Source organism: Passer domesticus, chromosome 5 (genome assembly GCF_036417665.1).
Source record: "Passer domesticus isolate bPasDom1 chromosome 5, bPasDom1.hap1, whole genome shotgun sequence".
NCBI classification, from domain to species: domain Eukaryota; kingdom Metazoa; phylum Chordata; class Aves; order Passeriformes; family Passeridae; genus Passer; species Passer domesticus.
In genome coordinates this window covers 45008202-45029311 of record NC_087478.1, presented here as the reverse complement: position 1 = coordinate 45029311, position 21110 = coordinate 45008202, and the positions used below count along the sequence as shown (strand labels likewise).

At 38.4% G+C, this 21110-nt stretch overlaps 1 protein-coding gene and 2 long non-coding RNA genes across 4 annotated transcripts in view; 2 read left to right on the top strand and 1 right to left on the bottom strand.

Annotated features, from left to right (window-relative positions):
* SLC17A8 (solute carrier family 17 member 8) overlaps positions 1-21110 on the bottom strand; it is a 39363-nt gene that overhangs the window by 1092 nt on the left and 17161 nt on the right. The window contains exons 8-12 of one of the 2 annotated variants that reach the window (XM_064419840.1): positions 20350-20499; positions 17739-17871; positions 16366-16476; positions 14857-14984; positions 14026-14217 (exon numbers count right to left, since the gene is read on the bottom strand). In XM_064419840.1, coding sequence (XP_064275910.1) covers positions 14026-14217; positions 14857-14984; positions 16366-16476; positions 17739-17871; positions 20350-20499 — 714 coding nt within the window. Of the gene's footprint in view, positions 1-10902; positions 14218-14856; positions 14985-16365; positions 16477-17738; positions 17872-20349; positions 20500-21110 lie in introns of those variants that run through there. The other variant, XM_064419839.1, reaches the window with a different exon arrangement.
* On the top strand, positions 1637-7243 carry LOC135300422 (uncharacterized). Its single transcript, XR_010362309.1, has 3 exons — positions 1637-1899; positions 5109-5282; positions 5428-7243. It is a non-coding gene; the product is annotated as an uncharacterized LOC135300422 (long non-coding RNA).
* Positions 13405-21070, top strand: LOC135300423 (uncharacterized). Its single transcript, XR_010362310.1, has 4 exons — positions 13405-13527; positions 14837-15073; positions 16059-16175; positions 18437-21070. It is a non-coding gene; the product is annotated as an uncharacterized LOC135300423 (long non-coding RNA).

Sequence of the window (21110 nt, the reverse complement as noted above, 5' to 3'; positions counted from 1 at the left end):
TACTGCTTTTAAGATTAGTTTAGTTTGTTGATTAAGTCTTTCATTAATCAGAGCCTCTTCATTATAAATTGCTCTCTGATTATTCAGTTTCTAAGCAGGGCAAAATTTATTCAATAATCTTATATTTGCCTTGATGAAATCTGTTTTTGCCACTCGCATATTTTAAGTGGAATGTCATGAAGGGTAAAATGACCACAGAACAATCTTTCCTAAGAGGGGGAATTCCTCCCTGGTGACAGGCAGTTAATTGTTAGCCAATGTGCTCTAGTGAGACCATATATGTAAGATACCATCTTGCAGCTGCCTGGGTGCAAGAGGAGGGCTGACTATATGCGGAATCAGCTACAGCATCAAAAAGTTAAATTTCAGTAGAGAAAACTTGGTCTGCTTCCCTCCAGCTGACTTAACTGAAATTTTGAATGTGTTTTTTCTATTAATGAGTTCTGGTATTCCGCATTACATTATCTCTCATTATTTTAAATTTTAATTAAGACACTGATATTACATGTTCTTCCCCACTCTTACCCCCTTCTAAATGTTACAAGTTTACAAGTTTCTAAAGAAATTACAGCTTTAAATTAAACATGTTGGTACAGTATTAGCTGATAAGAAGTTCTCCTAGAGGACTTGGACTAAATATATACTTTATTCTTACCATTTTTTTTCTCTTGACATTTTGATGTTTTACAGTGTATAGTGATTGAGTTCAATAAGGGTTAGCCTTCATTTATGTAAATATTTGGAGAGATAAAATTGTTGATCTATTCCAGTAAATGAAAGCACTGTCCTTTCATTAAGAAGTAGTTCTCTTAAACTAAATGTCAAAGGTGACAGTGAAGAATTATTAATAAATAAATATTAGAATATTTTTAGATGGGTTTTTGAATTGTTAAAATAATCACACTAAGTAAATTCATTCTGCAAACTTTTAAACCTCTACTTTTTTCTCATACTTTGTCTAGTGTCAAGGAAAAGACAGATGTTTAAAAGGACTAGTTCAGTAGCTAGCTAAAAACCATTTCTTTCAGGAGGGGAGAGGAAGTGTAGACTGGGCATCACATGAATAGACAGTGTAAAGCATTGGAGGTCTGCTGATGCTATCTGGCAAGGCAGAGTCACTGTTAACCTCTTAAACCCTCAGGTGTATAATTTATTGCTCTAGAGGAGGTTCTACCATGCCCTGAAGCATTGCAGGCAGATGACTGCTCTCACTCATTGAGAGGGAAGGCTGCAGAGCCAGCATCAGATGCACAAGAGGTACCCAGGGCAAAGCCTGGGGGAATCTCCCTATCCTGTCTCAAGAAGTTCATGATCAACCAGGGAAAAATGGGAATATTGCACAATCTGCAGATGATGGAGTTGCCATCACATCTGCCTTGACATCTAAGAGGAAACAGAACATCAGATTCCACTATAAGTAATGCTGCAGTGCTCAGTTTGGGAGAAGCTGCCGTCTTCCTTTGGCAAGGCAGGCACTTGTACATCAGGAAGGAGCAGGAGAAGAGCTGTTCCATGAGGAGATAAAACTAGATGTAAGACAGCTCCACACTACCTGAGTGTCCAGGTTGTTGATAGCAACAGGCCCAGGGGAGGCAACATGGTAAATCAGGATGAGGGGTCATCCAGGGACCAGCCAAGAGCAGCAGGAAGAGGCAGGGCCAGGTGCAGGCCTGGGAACGCGCTGCTTGCAGCCCCAGCCCAAGGTCCTTCCAGGAGGCAGAGCTGGACTGCAGGACTGCAGATATTGCAGGCTACAGCTTAGCACCTGCAGATCACCTGGGGAAAAATCCACTCATTAGCCACTCATGAGGAGACAATACCAAACTCGCTTCCAGAAACTTAACACAAACCAGGACTAGAAGGCCTGAACTTAAACAGCATCCTCAACCCACAGGCAAGGTATGTGGGAGGCTCCAGATGAGGCTGATTAGGTTTAGTTTTAAAGCCTAACAGTACCTCAGGACCCTAATGTAGATCATCTCTCAAAGCTCTTTTGCTTCCCTAAGAGAATTTAGACAAACAATGAATCTAGGATCACTTATGGAAGGCAAGAGGACTAGCAGCAGGACTAGACCTTTAACGTCCAATTAGCACAGAAAATTCTGAGGTATGTCACAAGTTTAGCTGAAGAGTATTCATGACTCCACTCAGCTAAGAAGAGATGAAATGGACCGGAAATTATATAATGTTGGGTCCTGGATATAGCTGAGATATTTCCAAATTAGAAAAGTAGTTTCATGTCCCAGGGCCCAGGTCAATCTGATCATGCTCTTAGTTTCCACCTACCAAAGATCTGGTACTAAGGAAAGAAAGGGATTTGAAGATCAAGGAAAAGTGTGGTCATTGAAGAAAAAGTTAAAAGGATATTGAACAATAGATTTTGGAATAATTAGTTTATTTTCCATTCTTTCCTCATCTTCAGTTGACATCATTGCATTCTGAAAACAAATTACTTCCCTTTTTAGAAGAAATAAACTAAATGTGGTATAAAGCTTATTAAATTTATATAAAGCATATCAGGAAATGGAGAGGTTACTTATCTCATAGCAGTATTCGCTTGGGCTCAATCTGAACAAATGCTTCATTTATGAATATCTAATCTGAATACCATTTTTGTCCAAAGTTGGGTCTCATCCCAAAATATGGGATCATTTACATAGGCAGATCCCTCATTTATGTCAAATCCCACTTGGCTGATTTATTCCATCTTGCCACCTCATCCCAAAACACAAAACTTATAACAAAACCAGGTTATCTAGAGTAGATTTCATGCATGGAAAGTTTGTCTAGTTCTGTTTTTTGTCTTTTGTGACACCCTCTTGCAAAACCTTGATAAGGGAGGGAATCTTACAATGAATTTTAGGCATTAACTCTTTCTCTAAGTAGGTGTGTAATATATGAAAATTTATGAGGAAGAGGGAAAAAGAAAATCAATTCAAAGCATGGCAGCTCAGCAACTTAATCAGCAACTTAAGCCATTGTTCCTCCCTATGCACTGGCTGTTTACATGTATATGGAGCCAAATTACAGGTTTCTATCCTTTCCCTTGAGGTTTCCTCAAAATTGCCTCAAGTTAGTGGGGGACTGTGCCTACAGCTCTCTGAATTTAGAAGCCTTCCACCAAAACTTGTATTTCCCTTATTCAATGGAGTTGCCTACCCAGAGGATGTGCTGTGCTCATAAGGAGATGGCCCTTTATCAGCTGATAATGGTGGGATAAATCCTCGAGAGCCTGCGGGATTCATTCCTATATATCACAGCCAATTGCAGCCACATTTGTATTTCTTGGAAACAGAAACTTGTTACCACAATGGAAATTGGGAATGGAAGATGTTATCATTACAGAAATACCAGCTAGGAAGTTCTTCAGAGAAGTGACTGGATTGAGCATCCAGTCCTGGTGTTAACTCTTTTGTCCAGCAGGAACTAGCAAAGAAATGGGCTCCAGGATTCAGGAGGATTTCTACCAACCCACTTGATGTACAGAACTGCTTAACAAAAACATCCCCAGTGCACATGAACCAGCCACCACAGAGAATGGAGAGTACAGTTCCAGTTTCTGATCTATTAAGTTTGACTGAAAAATTAAAACAAAATAGCACCAATAATTGGAGCTGCTGTTCTGGTTACCATAAGGATGACAGATAAGTCTCAGCTGCAGCAAAATTACACATAAATTTTTTGGGAGGTGAAACATGTATATGTCCATATGTAAGTGTTGTTATTTCTACTCAAAGGAAAGAGAATCTCTACATATAATTAAACTGACATCACCAATAACTGAGGGGCAAAAGTCATACCCTATTCTTTTCCCAATTGTCTTTCCCCATAATAGCTACTGCTGATAAACTCGGCAGCAGAAGTTGATGGAAACATCATTGGTACCAAATACTGGAATAACAGTGTGATTATTAGATGCAACTAATCTTGTTCTAATATTAATAAACTAATTACTTCCAGAATGTAATGTATACCTCCAGAAAGTCCTCATGTAACACAACAACAAAAGGGATTCCTTCCTGTAAGCATGAAAATTACCCAGATACAGGCAGATGATTCTGTTTCAGATTGTGTCTCACTAATGTGCAGCTGCTAAACATGCATATATACACATGCCAAATAAAAGATTATTAGAGGAGGAAAAAAATACACGTAGCAACATTAGTCTTTCAAAACAGAAAACATTTTTCTCCTGGATATGTGATATCAATCTGGAAATGTTTATAAACCCTGAAATTGCATTCTTTTTTTCTCCACATCCAGTTCATTCCAGAGAGAGCAAAGGAAGAATATACCTAGCTCTTACCACTTTCAATTTAGTTCAAGGGTGGTAAGTCAAAGTTAGAAATTGTGCGGGAACTGCTATTTTCCCAATGACAGAACTGCAGTTCAAATAGCAGCTCTGAATAGCAGATGAACTGTAACCTTAAACTGTGCAAGACCTTTATGTCACTGCTATTGCATGATACTGTCTATATTCCAAGATATTTGTTCTGAAGAAATATCAAGTCTTAAATTTTTTTGGAAAATTGACAAAGCATAACTTTTCTGTATTGTAAAGCTGATTGTAAATGGAATATGCCAAAAATATGCCTCTCCTCAAATATTAGAAATTATACAAAAACAAATTGCCTGAGAAAGAAGATAATTAATAAATATCAGAGATTTTAAATAAGCTGAACAGAAAAAATTTAGTACTTCAAATTTCTTTCAACTCAGAGAACTGGGTTTTTTTCTTCATACTTTCTAAATATCTTTTTAAACTAGCAGAGTTGATGTCCATCTTATCCGTTTAATCATTGACTTGTTGCTTAACTCGTCTTGTTACCTAGGCCTTTTAAAGTCAACAGATAATAATATGAAATAAACAAAACCTTTGTCACTTATTCCTACACCAAGCTTTATGTAACTCCCCTAAATACGAGTTGCAATAGAAACCTTTGAACACCATGCCAGTAAAATGGACTGTATTGCAAAGAAGCTGATAAAATCTTGTTTGGAATACCATCAATTTATTCCAGGAATTAACTATAATTAACCAGATATTTTAGGCTTCTTGAATGTAATAAATCTCTCTTCTGTTAATATACTGTACCTTGCTTCTTCAGGTGGAAAATCTTGATCCATAATTACTTGGATACAGTTTTTTTGAGATTACCATTTAAAGTGGGCAGAGACACATGATTTATCTAATCAGAATGTCAGCCAGCAGGTGCTAAAATGAAATGAGACCTTGACTGCATTTACAACTGACCTTGGATTATTTCAAGGCAATAAGTGAGGTATGGAAAAGCACTCTTTTCCTGTACCTATGCTTGATCTCTCCACTTAATTTCACAATTCAACAGTTTTTTAGCAATCTACTTCCCATTTCAGAATTTTAGAAATTAATTAAAAATTTGGTGTGTCTCAATTATTTGCCCTTAGATGGTGGACCATAACTCTGCATACTTCAGCATGTTGAGGACTTGTTTGGAAGAATATCATGGGATATGGACCTGGAGAGAAGAGTGGTCTGGAAGAGCTGGATATCATTCAAAAATCACTTCCTCCAAGTTAAAGAGCAGTCCATCTTTAAAGCATGAATCAAGCAAAGTCATCAGATGGACCACATGGATGAACAAGGAGTTTCTAACTAAAATCAAACATAGAAAGACGCGTAGAAATTGTAGAAGCAGTGTTACGTGATCCAGGAGGAATACAGAGCATGCAATGCATGCGGGGATGGTGTTAGCAAAATGAAAGGCCACACCATTGCATGTGGCAAGAAATGTGCAGGGCAACAAGAAAGACTTTTACAGGCGTGTAAGCAGAAGAAGGAAAATTAGGGAAAATTTTGGTTTGCTGCTGAATGGGACAGGGGACTACCTGACAAACACAGTGAAAACCAAGGTATTCAGTGCTGCCTTTGCCTCAGTCTTCACTGATAAGAGCAGCCTCCAGGAATTCCAGGTACCTGAAACCTGTATAAAATTCCAAGAAAGTCTTGCCCTCCATGAAGTAGAATTAGTTTAAGGAGCATCTACACAGACTGGATATGCGTAGGTCTGTGGGTTCTGATGGAATGTACCAAGAGTGTTGAGGGAGCTTCCAGTGCCACTGTAAGGCCACTTTCAATTGCGTTTGGAGGGCTGTAACTACTGGGAGAGATTCCTGATGACTGGGGAAAAGTCAAACATCACTCTGGTCCTTAAGAAGGAGGGAAGGAACCCGATAACCTTTATGACAAGAAGACAGGCTCAGTGAACAAGGGCAGATCTTGAGCTTAACAAGGCTTTCGGCACTGTTTTCATTGACAAAATCATAAAGCACATAATAGATGAGTACACAGTGAGTTCGATTTGAAACTGGCTAAACTGTCTCAAAGGCTTGGGACGAGCAGCAGGAAGCCCAGCTACAGGCAGTGATTTGTAGTATATCCCAGGACTGAAGACTAAGACAAGTCATTAAAGATTAATACAAGTCATTAAAGACTTGTACAATGGGACAGGGCACACCCTCAACAACTTTGCAGATGGTGCAAAACTGGCAGGAGACGTTGGTGTGATAGCTCCTCATGCTGCCACTCAAAGGGGCCTTGACATGTTGTAGAAATGGGCTGACAGGTCCTACAAACTTCAACAAAGAGAATTTCAAGTACTGCACATGGGGAGGAATAGCCCTGTGGAGTAGCCAAATTGATCTGGGCATCTTTCACTAAGACCATAGCTACAGAAACCTATCTCTCCAAAGAAAATACAGCATTACTAAATAAATTAAATTTTTAAGCCACGATTTGGAGAGAACATCAGGTGTGGTAACTCAGACTCTACACAGGTTTGGTGGACTTCATTTGCTCATTGCTAGATATTTCATAGTTTCTTGGGGGAAGCATTAACAAAAATATTACTGGAGGAAATGCTTTGCCTCCTAGTAGGCTTTGTACCAGTTAATTCCTGATGAGGAAATCTGCATGTGTGGTGTGTTGGCTGGAAGCCTTGCTGACCTTCAGCTCTTGCAGTAATTCAATGGCTCAAGAAAATATCTTGTGATATTTTTTTCAATCTGTGTCTGTGTCCTCTGAAACCAATTCCAGCCATTGACACAAACAGAGAGCAAACTGTTAGCAAACATCTACATGTTTTTTGAAGAGGCACATTTCTTTTGAGGTAAGTCTTACCCAATAACTGGCATGAGTCAGCACCATGTCTTCTCTGAAAGACATAAAATTGCCCAAGAATCATAGAATCATAGAATAGTTTAGATTGGAATGGACCTTTAAAATGTAATCTAGTCCACCTCCGCTGCTATGAGCAGGAACATATCCAGCTAGACCAGGTTTCTCAGAGCCCCATCCACCATGACCTTGAATGTTCCCCAGGCTGGGGAACATTCCCCTCCCTGGGAAAAGGAGGGGACAAGAGTGGTGCATGGACCAAAAGTACAGCTCAAGGGCAGTGAAGGAGTGTGAGATTGGGAGCAGTGATGCATAGTGAGCTCCAGACTTGGGGTAGGTCTTGGGAGAGAGAAGGAATTAGCTGAGTCTACTCCTTGTCTCAGGTAAATATGGCAGTAGAAGATGCCAGCTGACAAAGGGCATTTTAAGCTGCTCACAATTTCCCATTAAATTGGAATAGAGGTGGTTCCTTGGGAATAGTAAGATTGTGGATTAGGAACACAGGACATTCTTAGAAACACCCAATGTTTCTCTTGGTCTGACAGTTCCTGTACCCAGGCAGCCAACAAGGATAGGAGACAGAGATCCTGACTGCAGTTCCCATCCCAGCTTTGTCAGCAATGTTGTCCTTCAGCCCCCTACAAGCGTGACAGCTTGTTGTGTGCTCTGGCAGAGCAGAGGGAGCAGGACAGGCCAGCGTGGCCTTGACCTTTGGCCAGCCAGGGTAACATTTCAGCTGCCCACCAAGGACCAACAGCTCCAGCCTCTGTTGCCAGGAACCTTGGCACAGAATTTTCTTCTTCCTAGCAAAATTAAAATAAAATAAAATAAAATAAAATAAAATAAAATAAAATAAAATAAAATAAAATAAAATAAAATAAAATATAAAATAAAACATAAAATATAAAATAAAACATAAAATAAAATAAAATAAGATAAGGAACATGCTAAAAAACAAACCCTTGATAATTTTGGCTTTGGGCTGCCCTGGTGTCTAGTGTACCATTCCATCAGTTAGCAAGGGTCAAGCGAAGCCACTCATGAAAACAAGAAAATACAAGGTAAAGATAGGGTCTGGTGTGACTGCAATATTTTTCTTCACTCCATCCACGCATTGTAACGGGTAAACTTGCAGCCAGTATGGGCACTGGGAAATGGCATGTGAACAGTGCAGGACAGAGGTAATTCCATTACATTCCCTTGCTGAGGGAAAGCCTACCTGCCGGGGTTACTCCCAGTTGCCCGTGTCTGCCCCACGCAGCAGCATTATTCCACAGAAGTAACATTACATCCATTCATACTGATTGTACTTCACTTGTTTGTCCTTAATGTTAATCTCTTTCACATCTAAATTCAAGTTTCATGTTAGTGCTATAATTTCCCCTGGTCCAAAATAAATCAGCAAGGGCCCATAAGGCACTTCCAGCCTCCTGCAGATTTGTACCAGTAGAAACTACACAACTGATCATTGCCAAAGAAAAAAATGGGGTCTCTCAGGACCTGCAGACATTTTTCTTTTGATTGCACACCAGAGAAGGAGCAGGGAACAAGCCGATAGGATCAAAGTCCCCTCTCTAGAAGAAGAGAAAGTCCCATTTTTCTTATCTTAAGCACCATATCAGCAAGTTTCTCCCATAAATTCCCCTTCTGTTCATTACAGGTATTCCCAGCCAGGAGAAAGCACCTGGCGTGTTGCTTCTGGTGATGACTGCCAGCTTCAGAAAGCAGAGGTATCTTTATTGGGGGTTCTCAAATACTTCCTGTTTTATAAACGTTGTTGCTTCCTGGTTGGTGCTTCAAAGATTTGTCAGATACCTCTGGGCAACCAAAACTCTGAGCCAATGGAGAGGTATTTTTCATGAGTTCCAGTGTTCCTGACACATATTTAACAAAATAGCCATGACCTGCTCAGAGGAGTTCTGAATTTGCCATGCAGACAGAGCTAAGTCTAAAACAAGGAGTGAAATAGTTGTCAAAAATTTGTACAGAAAGTGCCTGAGCACTGACTTTATTGAGCAGATAAATATGGTTATACATAAACAAATTTAGTCTTTTAGCTACGGCAGATAACCAATACAGTAATTAAATTGAGGTGCAGTACACCACAACATGGGATGGAGACAACAAAATAAATGGGTCAAGCTTTTATTGTGATCAAGACTTAAAATACCCAACTATTCTGTGGAAAAAATGTGTTGGCTCTTATTATGCTATAGATAGTTCAGCATGAAGAAGTACAATCTTACCACATTTCTTACATAAATTTCCTTCTTTACTTCTGTAATTTTGCATGTAGAAGAGCTGTAAAAATGATAACTAGTATAAACACAAAACCAAAAAAGTTTAGATAAAAAAGGAACAATTTTTTCTGTCACAGCTAAACACTGTTATTAAATGGAAGTTAAGAAATAACTGTATGTAAGTAGTTGAAAGCATTTTTCTAGGAAGCCTGTCTTCTGCATGGACATATGCAATAGTATTAGTAGTGCTACCTATGAGGAATTTTTAATCTCGCCATTTATTCCTGATTTCATGAGATTTAAGTTTTGACATGGGACCTGAGTGAATTCCCTGGACCCTAGGATGATGCAGAACATTAGATCATGGCACACATCCTGTAGGTTTTTAACACAAAAATCTAGAGAACTACAAGTTTTATTTCCAAGACTTGAAATTTGATTTCTTATCCTCAACCTACTGTCTGCATGGCCTTGGGGCAGCAATTTGCTTTCTGTTTTTTCTCTAGTCCCCTTTCTACTCTTTAAATCACAAGTAATACTCCTCTCTCTTAAAATATAAATAATTAAATAGAAGTCTAAAATTAAGATCTTCAATGGAAAATAAAGAGAAAAATAAGATAACAAATCTGGTGTTTTACAAAAGTTTCCTTACAATAATGACTAAATTTACAGATCTCTGTAACTGTCAAAAGAAGTCAGTTGGAAACATACATGTGAAGCCTGAACACATTTTGCATGACCTTCAGTTAATTGTTACTTTCCTGCTTTCAGTTAATTATGTTACACATGAGACTCCTCCTGGGGCTTTGTCAACATCTGGATGCCCTTGTTATATATTTCACCCCAAAGTCTGTACATTCTTTTGGACTATGTGATTATTTCCCTGGAGAAATTCCTACTCAGATGAGCTTTCCATCATTTCTGTCATTAATTTGTCCTTTCTCACTAAAATGAGCATTTTGTTTAACTCTGACAAAAATATAAGAGGAGTATTAATTATCATTAAATGTCTAACAGTAGTGCCTAAAAAATATAAGCTGTCAAAGAAATAAAAGCTACCACTTTCTTTGTTGAGAAAGATCAGTAGATAACAACACTGAACAACATATTCCTGGGGCTTACTGTACTGTTTTTTTTTTTTCTCCTCAGACTTGAATTCATTCCTGTGGATGATTCTACCATTTCAACTTATGGAAAGTTGAATGTTCCTCTGGCTTTCTTGAAATCTTTATTCCAGTGTAAAGTACATTTTGCTTCCTTCTGCAATCAGAAAGCCATTTCCAAATCAAACTCTGACTTGTATGAGCACTGTCATACTTGAAAATATGCAAAAGTTATTTTGAACATGGGGACAGAAAAATATTCAAGCAGTGTAATAAATGAAGTGTAATCAAACTACTATTTCTCCATAGAAAATATAATTTGAATAATTCACACCTGCTACCATCTGAGACATGACATTTTAGAAATCTGAGTGGGATATACCAGTTTCCCTGATTTTTTAAATGTTCAAAATTCTGACATATTTTAAGTCATTTTGTAGGAAAAACATCCTCAGTGACCATATCTCCTTAGACTCCACAAGAAAATTCTACTGAAGCATGTTGCAGATAGAAATATCCACAAAACTGGAGCTACAAAGTCAGTTTGTTCTCAATAGGTTGTCTTTATTCTTTGTCATACAGGATTGTGGAAGCCACTGTGTAAATCAAAGAGTTGATTAAGTACAGAGATTTCCAGGAAAAAAGCCTAGTTTCCAACCAGTGCTGATATTTACACTTCATGCAATGCACCTGAAATATTTAAACAAATGAAAAGGAAAGGGAGAAAGCCCAAACACCTCACTGTGAGTGCCTGAAAAAGCACTGTGGCATGTATGTAACTTCAGCTGGTAAGAGTTGATGTATTGGGTTCATAGACAGTTAAATTCAGACCAAAAAGAAAGGGGATTTTTGAATACAAAATTTTGTCGAGATGTTTTTAAGCCATTTCTTTCAATGTATTAAATAATGCTCAAATATACACTGAAGTCGAACTTCCACTGAACTAAATCCATGCAGTCTGTTTGTGGATACAAAATGATCCTGCTAAACTGAGCTGTGGCTTGTCACTTGTGACAGCTGTGGTGCATCTGCAACAGAAAAAAATAGCAGCTACACTCACCAGGAAGGCAGCCAAGCTCTCGTGGGCCAGCTGGCCATTTCCCAAACTGTTGGGATGTTTGTAGTTCTTTGTCATAACAACAGCATTCAACTCCCTTTGTATTCCTCTTAACAACAGAAAAGTTACCCTTCATCATTACTGGAAAAATGATGCTGCTTCTAAGCAAATGTTACTGTTTCTAGAGTAATACATTGTTTGGTCATCTCTTTTCTCCCCCAGATTATACTTACACAGATTCTTATATTGAATCCTTTCATAATATGGTTTTCCCTATCAGACTTCCTGTAGCAATTATAGGAATGTTACATTACTGGAGAGGGAGGAAGAAGCTCTTTGCTTTGCACATATGCAAAGCGGTGGACCTCTTTCTTTAGTAAATTGTGGAGAATGTTGCAAAATAGTTTGACAGTAGCTGGTCCAGCTATTGTGATAGACTAATGAGAATATTTGACCCAACTGCCAATTAAATCCCCGAAAGCTATCACCTGAAAGAAATATTTTCTTCTACCTGTTCTAAATATCAGTAGTGAAATAAGAAACTCTAGTCTAAAATGAGTTTTTGAATTTTAAAAAAATATTATTTTCTCACCTAGCAGCACAAAGTGACAAGTTTTCTTGGTCTGGCTTATTAATAAATTGATTTTTTTTTTAAAGCAGGATTGAGCTGTACCATAAAACTACCCCTTTCATTAAATTATCTGCTCATATCAAAAGTCTTCACTGTAGTCAAATTAGGCATTCAATTCACTTTCCTTCTTACCCATATACAGTTGCAGATTGGATTTTGCTGAGTAGAAGAGACACAAGAGACACAAACAGCGAATTAGCTAACTTCCCAATATACCTGTTTGTAGGGAAGATAAATCATCCATGGATTCAAATGAATGTACAAGTGTAATTGCACTCATGCTATTCAATTGCACTTCAATAAAATAGTAAAATGCATCTGAGAAATGTTCAAATGTTGGGTACATCACAGTGGCTGCACGCAGTACATGAAAACAATAATACTGAAACATCACAAAGCACAGCGTAGGCTAGACAAGATAGCTGTCACTTGAATTTAATGAGGCAGTAGTCATAATGAGAGACAAATTAAATCACATCTTACTGAAATTATAAATTATCCATTCTGAAAAGAGTATTAATGCCACAATGAGTCTCTGAGTTGCAGCTAATTGAGATGATGCAGCATGCTCCACTGTGTGATTCTAAAAATGGTAGAAAAAGGCTAAAGCCACTTTATACTGTCAAATGTATACCAATGGCAGAGGATAATTACTTTTATACATAGGTACCCTTTTAACTCTCAAATGGTACAATGTTTCATTCATAGCAAGAACAAGACTGAGGCATTGAAAAGTTATAGATCCAGAACTAAATACTCCTGTAAGTAATCTCATTCACCTAAACAAGGAATGTTGGTGTTGAGAGCAGGAACTGCATCAGTATAACTCTAGAAAAATATATTCAAATTACTTCACAATAATGAATTGAGTGAGAATCCTAATCAAAACAGCTAAGATTTCCTTTCATAAGGATTATTAATATTGCATCACTAACGATGATTTTGTATTCAAAATTATTTCATGCCAGCACAAAATCTTTGGAGGGGTTGATATTGTACAAGTATCCATTTTATGGTCTTATCCATACTGTGTGGGGTGTGCATATAAAGATATCTGCCAATCAGTTTGTAGGAACTTGAAGCAATCCTGTGCCACCTCTGCCACATGTTCCTCTTCCCCTTGTTGAGTGACTATTAGTAATTAATTAAAGCCTACTGTCATGAATCTGCTTTTCCCTCTGCTCTGATCTTTCAGCATGAGCTTGTGGTTTGACATTGATTAAGCAGTTCAAATGACACTCTACGGGAATCCTAAAAAGGCAAAGCAGGGCTGCTCACTACAGGCAGTGACACCACTGGAGACCCAGGGATTACACAGATCACCATGGATCCACCGTCAGGTATCACTTGTCCTTTCTCTGTTCAGATGAGATGATGGAACTCCTTGCTCTTACAGTAAGTTCTACAGCTTGCATCAAGCAGGAGCCCTGCCAGGGCTGGTCATCTAACTGGCACAGAATCTCTCCCAAGCTCATATAATGGCTGGGAGAGGCTTTAGGATCCCTTATCCCACTCCTATTGTTGTTAGCCTTCTTAGACACCACTGGAAGGGAACTACCACCCCTCAAATCTAGCCACGTGGCCAGATGTTATGTAATTGAATAAGACAGTAAATGTGAATACCAGATGATTTGGGCAGCTAGGCAGGAGTCATGGGAGTAGCTGCTATACAAATCTTACAGTTTCAAGTGTTAAGACAAATCTTGAAAATTTCCATTTTCATAATGGTAAGAAGTCTGTTCCTCCATGTCTTGAGTTACTTGCTTTTGCTTCCTCCATTCCCTTCTCTGTACTTCGCTATTTTGACTGGTAGCACCATACGTTTTCTTTGGACTTACAAAAGTTTCATTGTTCATCTCTGTTTCTTCTGCCAGTTCATCCTGATCAATTATTCCACATTTCTCTTCACTGAGGTTTTCGGGGTCAGCCCATTCCTGCTTCTCTCCAGAGGCAAAGATAGCGTAGAATATCACACCACTGTAATGCACCAGGGCTGCAATCAGAAAGACGTTCTGCCATTCTTCACGGGTCTGAAAGAATCGTGCAGGTCTCATTAAGTTTCTAGTAATAAGAAATATCAATCTCTGAATTACGCCATGAATTAACACATATTGAGGAATGACTGTGATCACTGTTTGATTCATGATGCTGAAGATAGAGCAACTTATGAGAACCATTGCAAATATTTTTTATATATATATATATATATAACTACAGCAAATATAATAAAACTTAGGTTTCTTTGTTGGTTTTTTCTCACAGTAAAGTTTCTCTCTTGCATATGAAATATTTGTAGAGTTGGAAATGCAGGGATTTCTCTAACAACTACACAAATATTATTGTAGATCAATGCTTGCTTAGAAACTCTCCCATGGGGATATGGAAGCATTGTTGAGGAGTTTTCCAAGTTCTATAAGCATTGCACAGTTGTATAGAGATACTACAGAGACTCAAACTCAGGTGGCATTAAATAATATCTGCCTACACAGATAATTAGCTATAATAGCTGAGAATTAGGCCAAAGTGGTAATTAAAAAGTCCATGTTTAAGACAAAAAAAAAACTAGCTGCAGAGACCAATGATGGAATGGCATCCTCAGGAACCTTTGAAATGCCTTAAATTTGTCGCATTACCTAACCCTTTTCCTAGAAAACACGGAGAAATATTACCTTATGTTTTGTCATTGCACCAACGATGAGTGGGCACACCATTCCCGACAGCGTCCCCACACCATTGGAGATGCCCATCAGAATGCTGGCATAACGAGGGGCTATGTCCAAGTGATTCACATTGAAGCCTACAAAAAGGAGACAAACAGCTGTACAGCATTGCACTACCAGGCAACAGGGCTTTCTACAGACATTCTGGCTGAAGAAGACTGAAAAGGTTAGCAACCTCCCTACTGCACCTCTGAAGATTATATTTTATAGAAAATAAAGTTTAGTTTGGCTCCGTTTAAAGTGTCTTTACTTTCCATTTTCTCATACTGGAACAGTGAACATGGCAAATATTTTTAATTAAGGAATCAATGCCTCAAATTAGTGAAATGTCTTCTATCTTTTTATTTATGTAGTAGTGTTTTTAATTAATTTTTTTCGGTGTTTTAACCATGTGAGTGGCTTAACAGCAGTTTGACAAGATGATAAAAAAATAGAATATAAACAAGCAGGAAAAACAATCATCCTTACTGTAGCGTGTCTTCTGAGCACATATTTTATTAAGAAATAAAAACAAATACTAAATATCAGCTCAGATATTTATCATTCCTTAGGTAATGCAAATTAGTCATATTAACTATGGTTGATCACAAGAGATGATGATTAATTTGAAGTGCATGGTAATAAATAAGGTAAGCAATAGACTACTGGGAAAATCCTGCAATAAAAGTTGATTGACAGAAACGGCCAGCTATGCAAGGACCTTGTGACTGAGCAAAGGTCCTGCACCATTTGCAGAAACCTGCACCATTTGCAGAATCCTGAAATAACTGAAGACCAGCAGTTACTTAGCTGGTCAATTTTGTTCAATAGATCCATGTTCTTGGCTGTCTTCTTGGAAGATCTTCAATCTTCTTAAGAAAATCTTTAATCTTCATAGCAAAATAAGTTTTTTTCTTCAATGATGCTGGTACTGATGGTGCCATAAAGCATCTTGAGACTACAAAACTTGCATGAGACTCATGAAAGTGTTAGAAACAACTTCTGCAGAAGGGCTGGATGTAGGATTCAACAGAGGAAGGGCTGACATAGAAAGCAGCAATCGGGTGCTAGGGTTGGGGACAGGATTGCACGTGTAGCAATAGCCTTTGTGCAACAATTCACTGCAGAGTAATTCTCTCTCTCCCTCTCTGTCTCTCTCTATTTCCTTTTAGGCATACAGTTAAACAGGATGAAAAGGTGACTGACAGTGTAAAAGTATATTAGAAAATAACAGCATAAAGCTGACGTAAATTGGGATCAATAAAGAGCAGGTTCTTTCAAAGCTCCAGGTATTGTGTGCAACATGTTTCATAGATACCAAAGTAAATTAGTTCTAGAATGAGAAGAAATAACAAACACCCTATAAGTTGCCACTTTAAGAGCAAACAAAATAATAGAAATTATGACAGTAAGAACAGTGAGGATAATAACATCAGTTTTACCATTAATAGTAAAAGCAAGAATAAGATTAATTCTTACCTGAAATTGCAAAGCCACTGAAGCCTACTGCTAACACCAGAAAGGAAATAGCCACACCTTTTGTGTGAGAATAACCAACCACCAAAAGCAAGGTTGCTTCCATCCCAAAGCCTTCCAATGAAACACATGAGAATGAATTACATTCAAATATCTAATTGCCATGAAAATACTAATAAGCACTATCTTGAATAGCAGCTTGAAATGAGGGAAAATTATTTTGTATCTCTTAGCTATTCTTGAACGCACTTGGGAGCTCTGTGTATTTGCAGAAATATTTGTACATTAATTGTTTAAGAACATATTCTTTTTTTCTCCTCATTCACTGCTGTACACATGACCCAGACAGTCAGTGAAGTTACTTCACTGTATTCACTGAGAAATACAGGAAGACAATTAAGAAAGTGAGTATGTACAAAGGGCAAAAAAATTCACAAACCGACAAACGATTGAGTGAAAGAAGAAAAACACTTGTCTTTAATTTCTCATGGTTGTAGATGTACAAGATGTTCTTGGTAAATGGAACAAAAGACTGTTTTACATACAACTGTGCTACCAACACAACAGGACATCCTTGAGCATCGCAGTGAACTTCCAGTCTCCACCATTAATATTTTCTAATATGTAACATTACAATCCTTCTGTTTTGTTTTGTTTTAATGACACTATTAATATGCCCTGAAAATACAATGAATGTAACCATCCTTTCTGAAGATGCATAGCCAAGCTATGTGGTATCACTGCCTGCAGACATCTCTGTTTCTAGAAGCCCGTGCCATCTATAAATAATGCAAGCCAGCAACTGGCAGTGGGCAACTAACAACTCTACAGGTTGCCTGGCTTGAAATCTTTTCGCTAATTCAATATCAACCCTACGTGTCACTGATTTTTCAGTTCAGTGACTAAATTGGAAACAAATTATTTTGTGCTGAGTTAATACCATGCTGTTCATCCTTCACTTTTTACCCCCACTCTAAACCTTTCAGCCTTAACATGTCAGTGGGCTCTGCTGGGAGTAGCAAATGGGAACATGGCCAGTTACTTCAAGAATCTGTCCACTGGGAAAGGGTCTCTCCAGCACTGTGGTATAGGGTTAACTTTGTATGAGTTTACAGGATGAGGCTTATTTGATCATGCTATGCCCATTCAATTATTAACCAGACTTCTTGTCTCCTCCCTTTTTTAAAGCATGCTCATATGAGTAAGGATTTATGTCATGAGGCATCAGCTCTCCACTTAATGCTTCAGATTAACCAGCTATAAATGTAATCTTGAGTAAATTGAGTCTTGTTACAATTAAACATGGATGAAACTAGGATATTTGCATCAACTGCAGCACACGAATGAAATGTCATATTTTCAGAATCTGATAGTACCTCCACAGTTCATGACCTTTCTTACAGTGGTAGTGGTTAAGATCTTCCTGCTCCGTAAGAAGTCAGCTAGCTGCCCTCCAATGGGCACAATGATTGTCATGACCATGTGAGGAACTGCTGACAAAAGGCCAACCTGCAATTAGACAAGAGTGCTTAACTGTCATTTCTCCTTCAAGATTTAGGTGCAAGAGAACATGAAGCATAATGTTTTTTCAACTCTTTTCCCCTGAATCAGTTTATCTGATTACAGCAGATGCTCAAAACTGGGTGAGGGAGGAAAGATCTCCTTGTGGCCCAGGAGGAAAAACCAGAGCACAAGTGAGAATCTCACCTTTGAAATGCCATGCAATATCCCGTTCATATTAAATTCTACCATAGACATCACAAAGTCCTGTCATACGTGTCCTGATACTGGAGTGCATTATCTTGGTTTTCAACTGTGTTTTTTATATTTTTGTTATTCATGTACTCAAGGACCTCCTTCCTGAGCAACAAATCAATCCCTGCTGCCTGCCTCTGTGTAAGGGAAGGAAGCACCTGCACATCACATAGGGACTGAAGACCATACAGCATAAAACCCGACTTCATGAAATAATTTTACAAATTAAATAATTGTATATGTAAAAACATTGATTTATTTCTATTCTTGTGGGATTACAGCCTACAAACTGACATTCACCTTCTTTTCATTTTCCCAGAATCCCAGAATTGTTGAGATTGGAAGGAGCTCCTTCTGCTGAAGCTGGATTGCCTAGAGAATGTTGCCCAGAAATGTTGGCCAGACAGCTCCTGAGTATCTCCAAGGATGGAGATTCCACAACCACTCTGAGGAACCTGTTCCAGTACACAGTCATCCTCATAGCAAAAAAGTGTTTCCTCATGTTCAGAAGGAACGTCCCATGTTTCAGTTCGTGCCCAGAACACTTACTGAAAAGAGCCTATTTTCATCTTTACACTCTCCTTTCAGATATTTGTACTTATGGATGAGAACCCTGCTGAGCCTTCTCTTTTCCAGGCTAAACAGTCCCAGCTCTCTCAGCCTTTGCTCATAGGAGAAATATTTCCACTCCTTCATGGCACTTCATTGGACTCGCTCCACTATATATCCTTGTCTTTCTTGTACTGTGGAGTCCAGCACTGGACACAGTACTTCAGGTGTGCCCTCACCAATGCTGTGTAGAGGGGAAAGATCACCTCCTTTTACCTGGTGGCCTTTTCATGATGCAGCCCAGGATGCCATTTGTCTTTACTGCAAGCATACACTGCTGGCTCATGTCCAGCCTGGTGTTCAGCAGGACCCCTAAGTCCTTTCCAGCTTTGCTGCTTTCCAGCTGGGCAGATCCCCACAGGTACTGGTGCACTTGCTTATTCTTCCCCAGGTGCAGGACTTTACACTTTCCCTTACTGGGCTCCATGAGGCTCCTGTCAGCCTACTTTACCAGCCTGCCAGGGCTCCTCTGTACAGTAGCACAACCCTGCAGTGTAGCAGCTACTGCTCCTGGTTTTGTGTCATTGCAAACCTGCTGAGCGTACACTCTGCTGCATCATCCAGGTCTTTAATGAAGATGCCAAATAGGATCAGACTCAGTACAACCCCTGAGACAGAGTTTAGTGATCAGCATGTCATCTTCTGGAAGCTTTTCTTTGAAGCAGTAAATTAGTGAGAAGTTTGAATTTACTTTCTTCAGTGTGCAACCTTCTTACATTGACAGTGGGTTTTACATTGGTTTTAAATTAGTGCAGTTCACAGAGATGCAACTCTAGCATTAATGAAAATCAGCTCTGATTAAATAGATGGGTTTTTTTCTCAATAGCCCTCTTTTTCATTTCCATGCTGCACTTGGCCATTTAGAATGTCATTGCTACCATGCCACAACCATTGCTTCTCTTGCAGAACCTGGGCACACAGTGCTCCCAGAACAGATAAATAATGATCTTTGTTATCAGCCTTCAACTTGCTTAAAAATAATTACCACATAGCAAGTATGGTTGCTAAATAAAAGAGTTTTTAAAACTTTTCTAAATTAATTATTCTGTATTCCTCATTCATGCCCTGAAGAGGAAGTATAACAATTCTGATTTTAATGAAGTGATGGTGGCACGGAATATAAACCTATAAAGAACTTGATCTTCATTGCTAATGACAAGTCACAAAAATCAAGAAGAGGATAAAAATTACCTGATTAAATGCTGAATGGTCAACAATAAACAAAATGTACATTTCTATTTACTTACTTTGCGGTTTTTCATGATATGCGGGAGCTTTTAATCAACTGTTTCTCAAAATAACTTCTCCATTCTCTCCTTTTTCTAATAATTTCATGCTCACATACTGTTATTTCTATCAGGTCAGTAGAAGTATGTAATCCCAAATACTGGGAATAATCTACTGTAATGATTCCAGGTCTCTCTGGCTCTCCTTAAACAACTAAACTATAGCACTAAGTGCCATGCCCAGTTATTTCTTGCACATCTCCAGATATAATATTCACCTCCTCTCTGGGCAGACCATTCTAATATTTAACCACCCTTTCAGTGAAGGAATTCTTCCTGATGTTCAACCTGAACCTCCCATACTTCATAAGGTCACTGCTTATTCTCAAATATTTACCTTGCTTATTGCAAATCCAAAGACTTCTTCAAAGTAAGCAGGCTGACTTATAAGGAGCAAATAGAAGGTCCAGCTTCTGCAGAAGTTTGCCACAATGATTGCATAAACTGGCATTGAAGTGAAAAATCTCTTCCATGGAGTACTAAATTTCTAGGGGAGAAAAAAACCTCACAAAATTGGGTAGATAGAGGCAAAATAAAGAACCAATATCTTTTATTATCAAGCCTATTAGATACATTGCATACAATTTACATCGCAGATCACTTAAAATGCAAGATATCTCTTGAATTACTGGTAAAAATGAGAAATTTTCTTAGAAGTTAGGATTTTTAAGGTGGACACTGCACTGCTATTACCCTGCTTACTGAAATTACAAGAGGTCTTCCAGAATCCTGCTAGTGGGATAACAGGATCAGTAAAGAATCAAAGAAAACTAGAGAAAACCTTGTGCCATTCCCAACTTTTTGGCTTGATGCAGTTTGAGATATTCTATTGAAAGGAGTGGGGGAAAAGGGTTGTCCAAGCTAAGACACATGCAGTAGCACAGCAACAAGCAGCTACCTGCTTCAACCTAATTAGTTTAATTCAGAAAAAAAGACCTGTGGTACAGAATTTAATTTTTGTAACTTGCTTTTTTGGCATTTTTAATTAGTATTATGCTCCAATACTCCATACAGCAGGAAACACTTCAGAAACATATTGTTTTTTAATGGAATTCCAATCAGAAGCTGAAATCTGTAGAGATGGCAATGCACATTTAT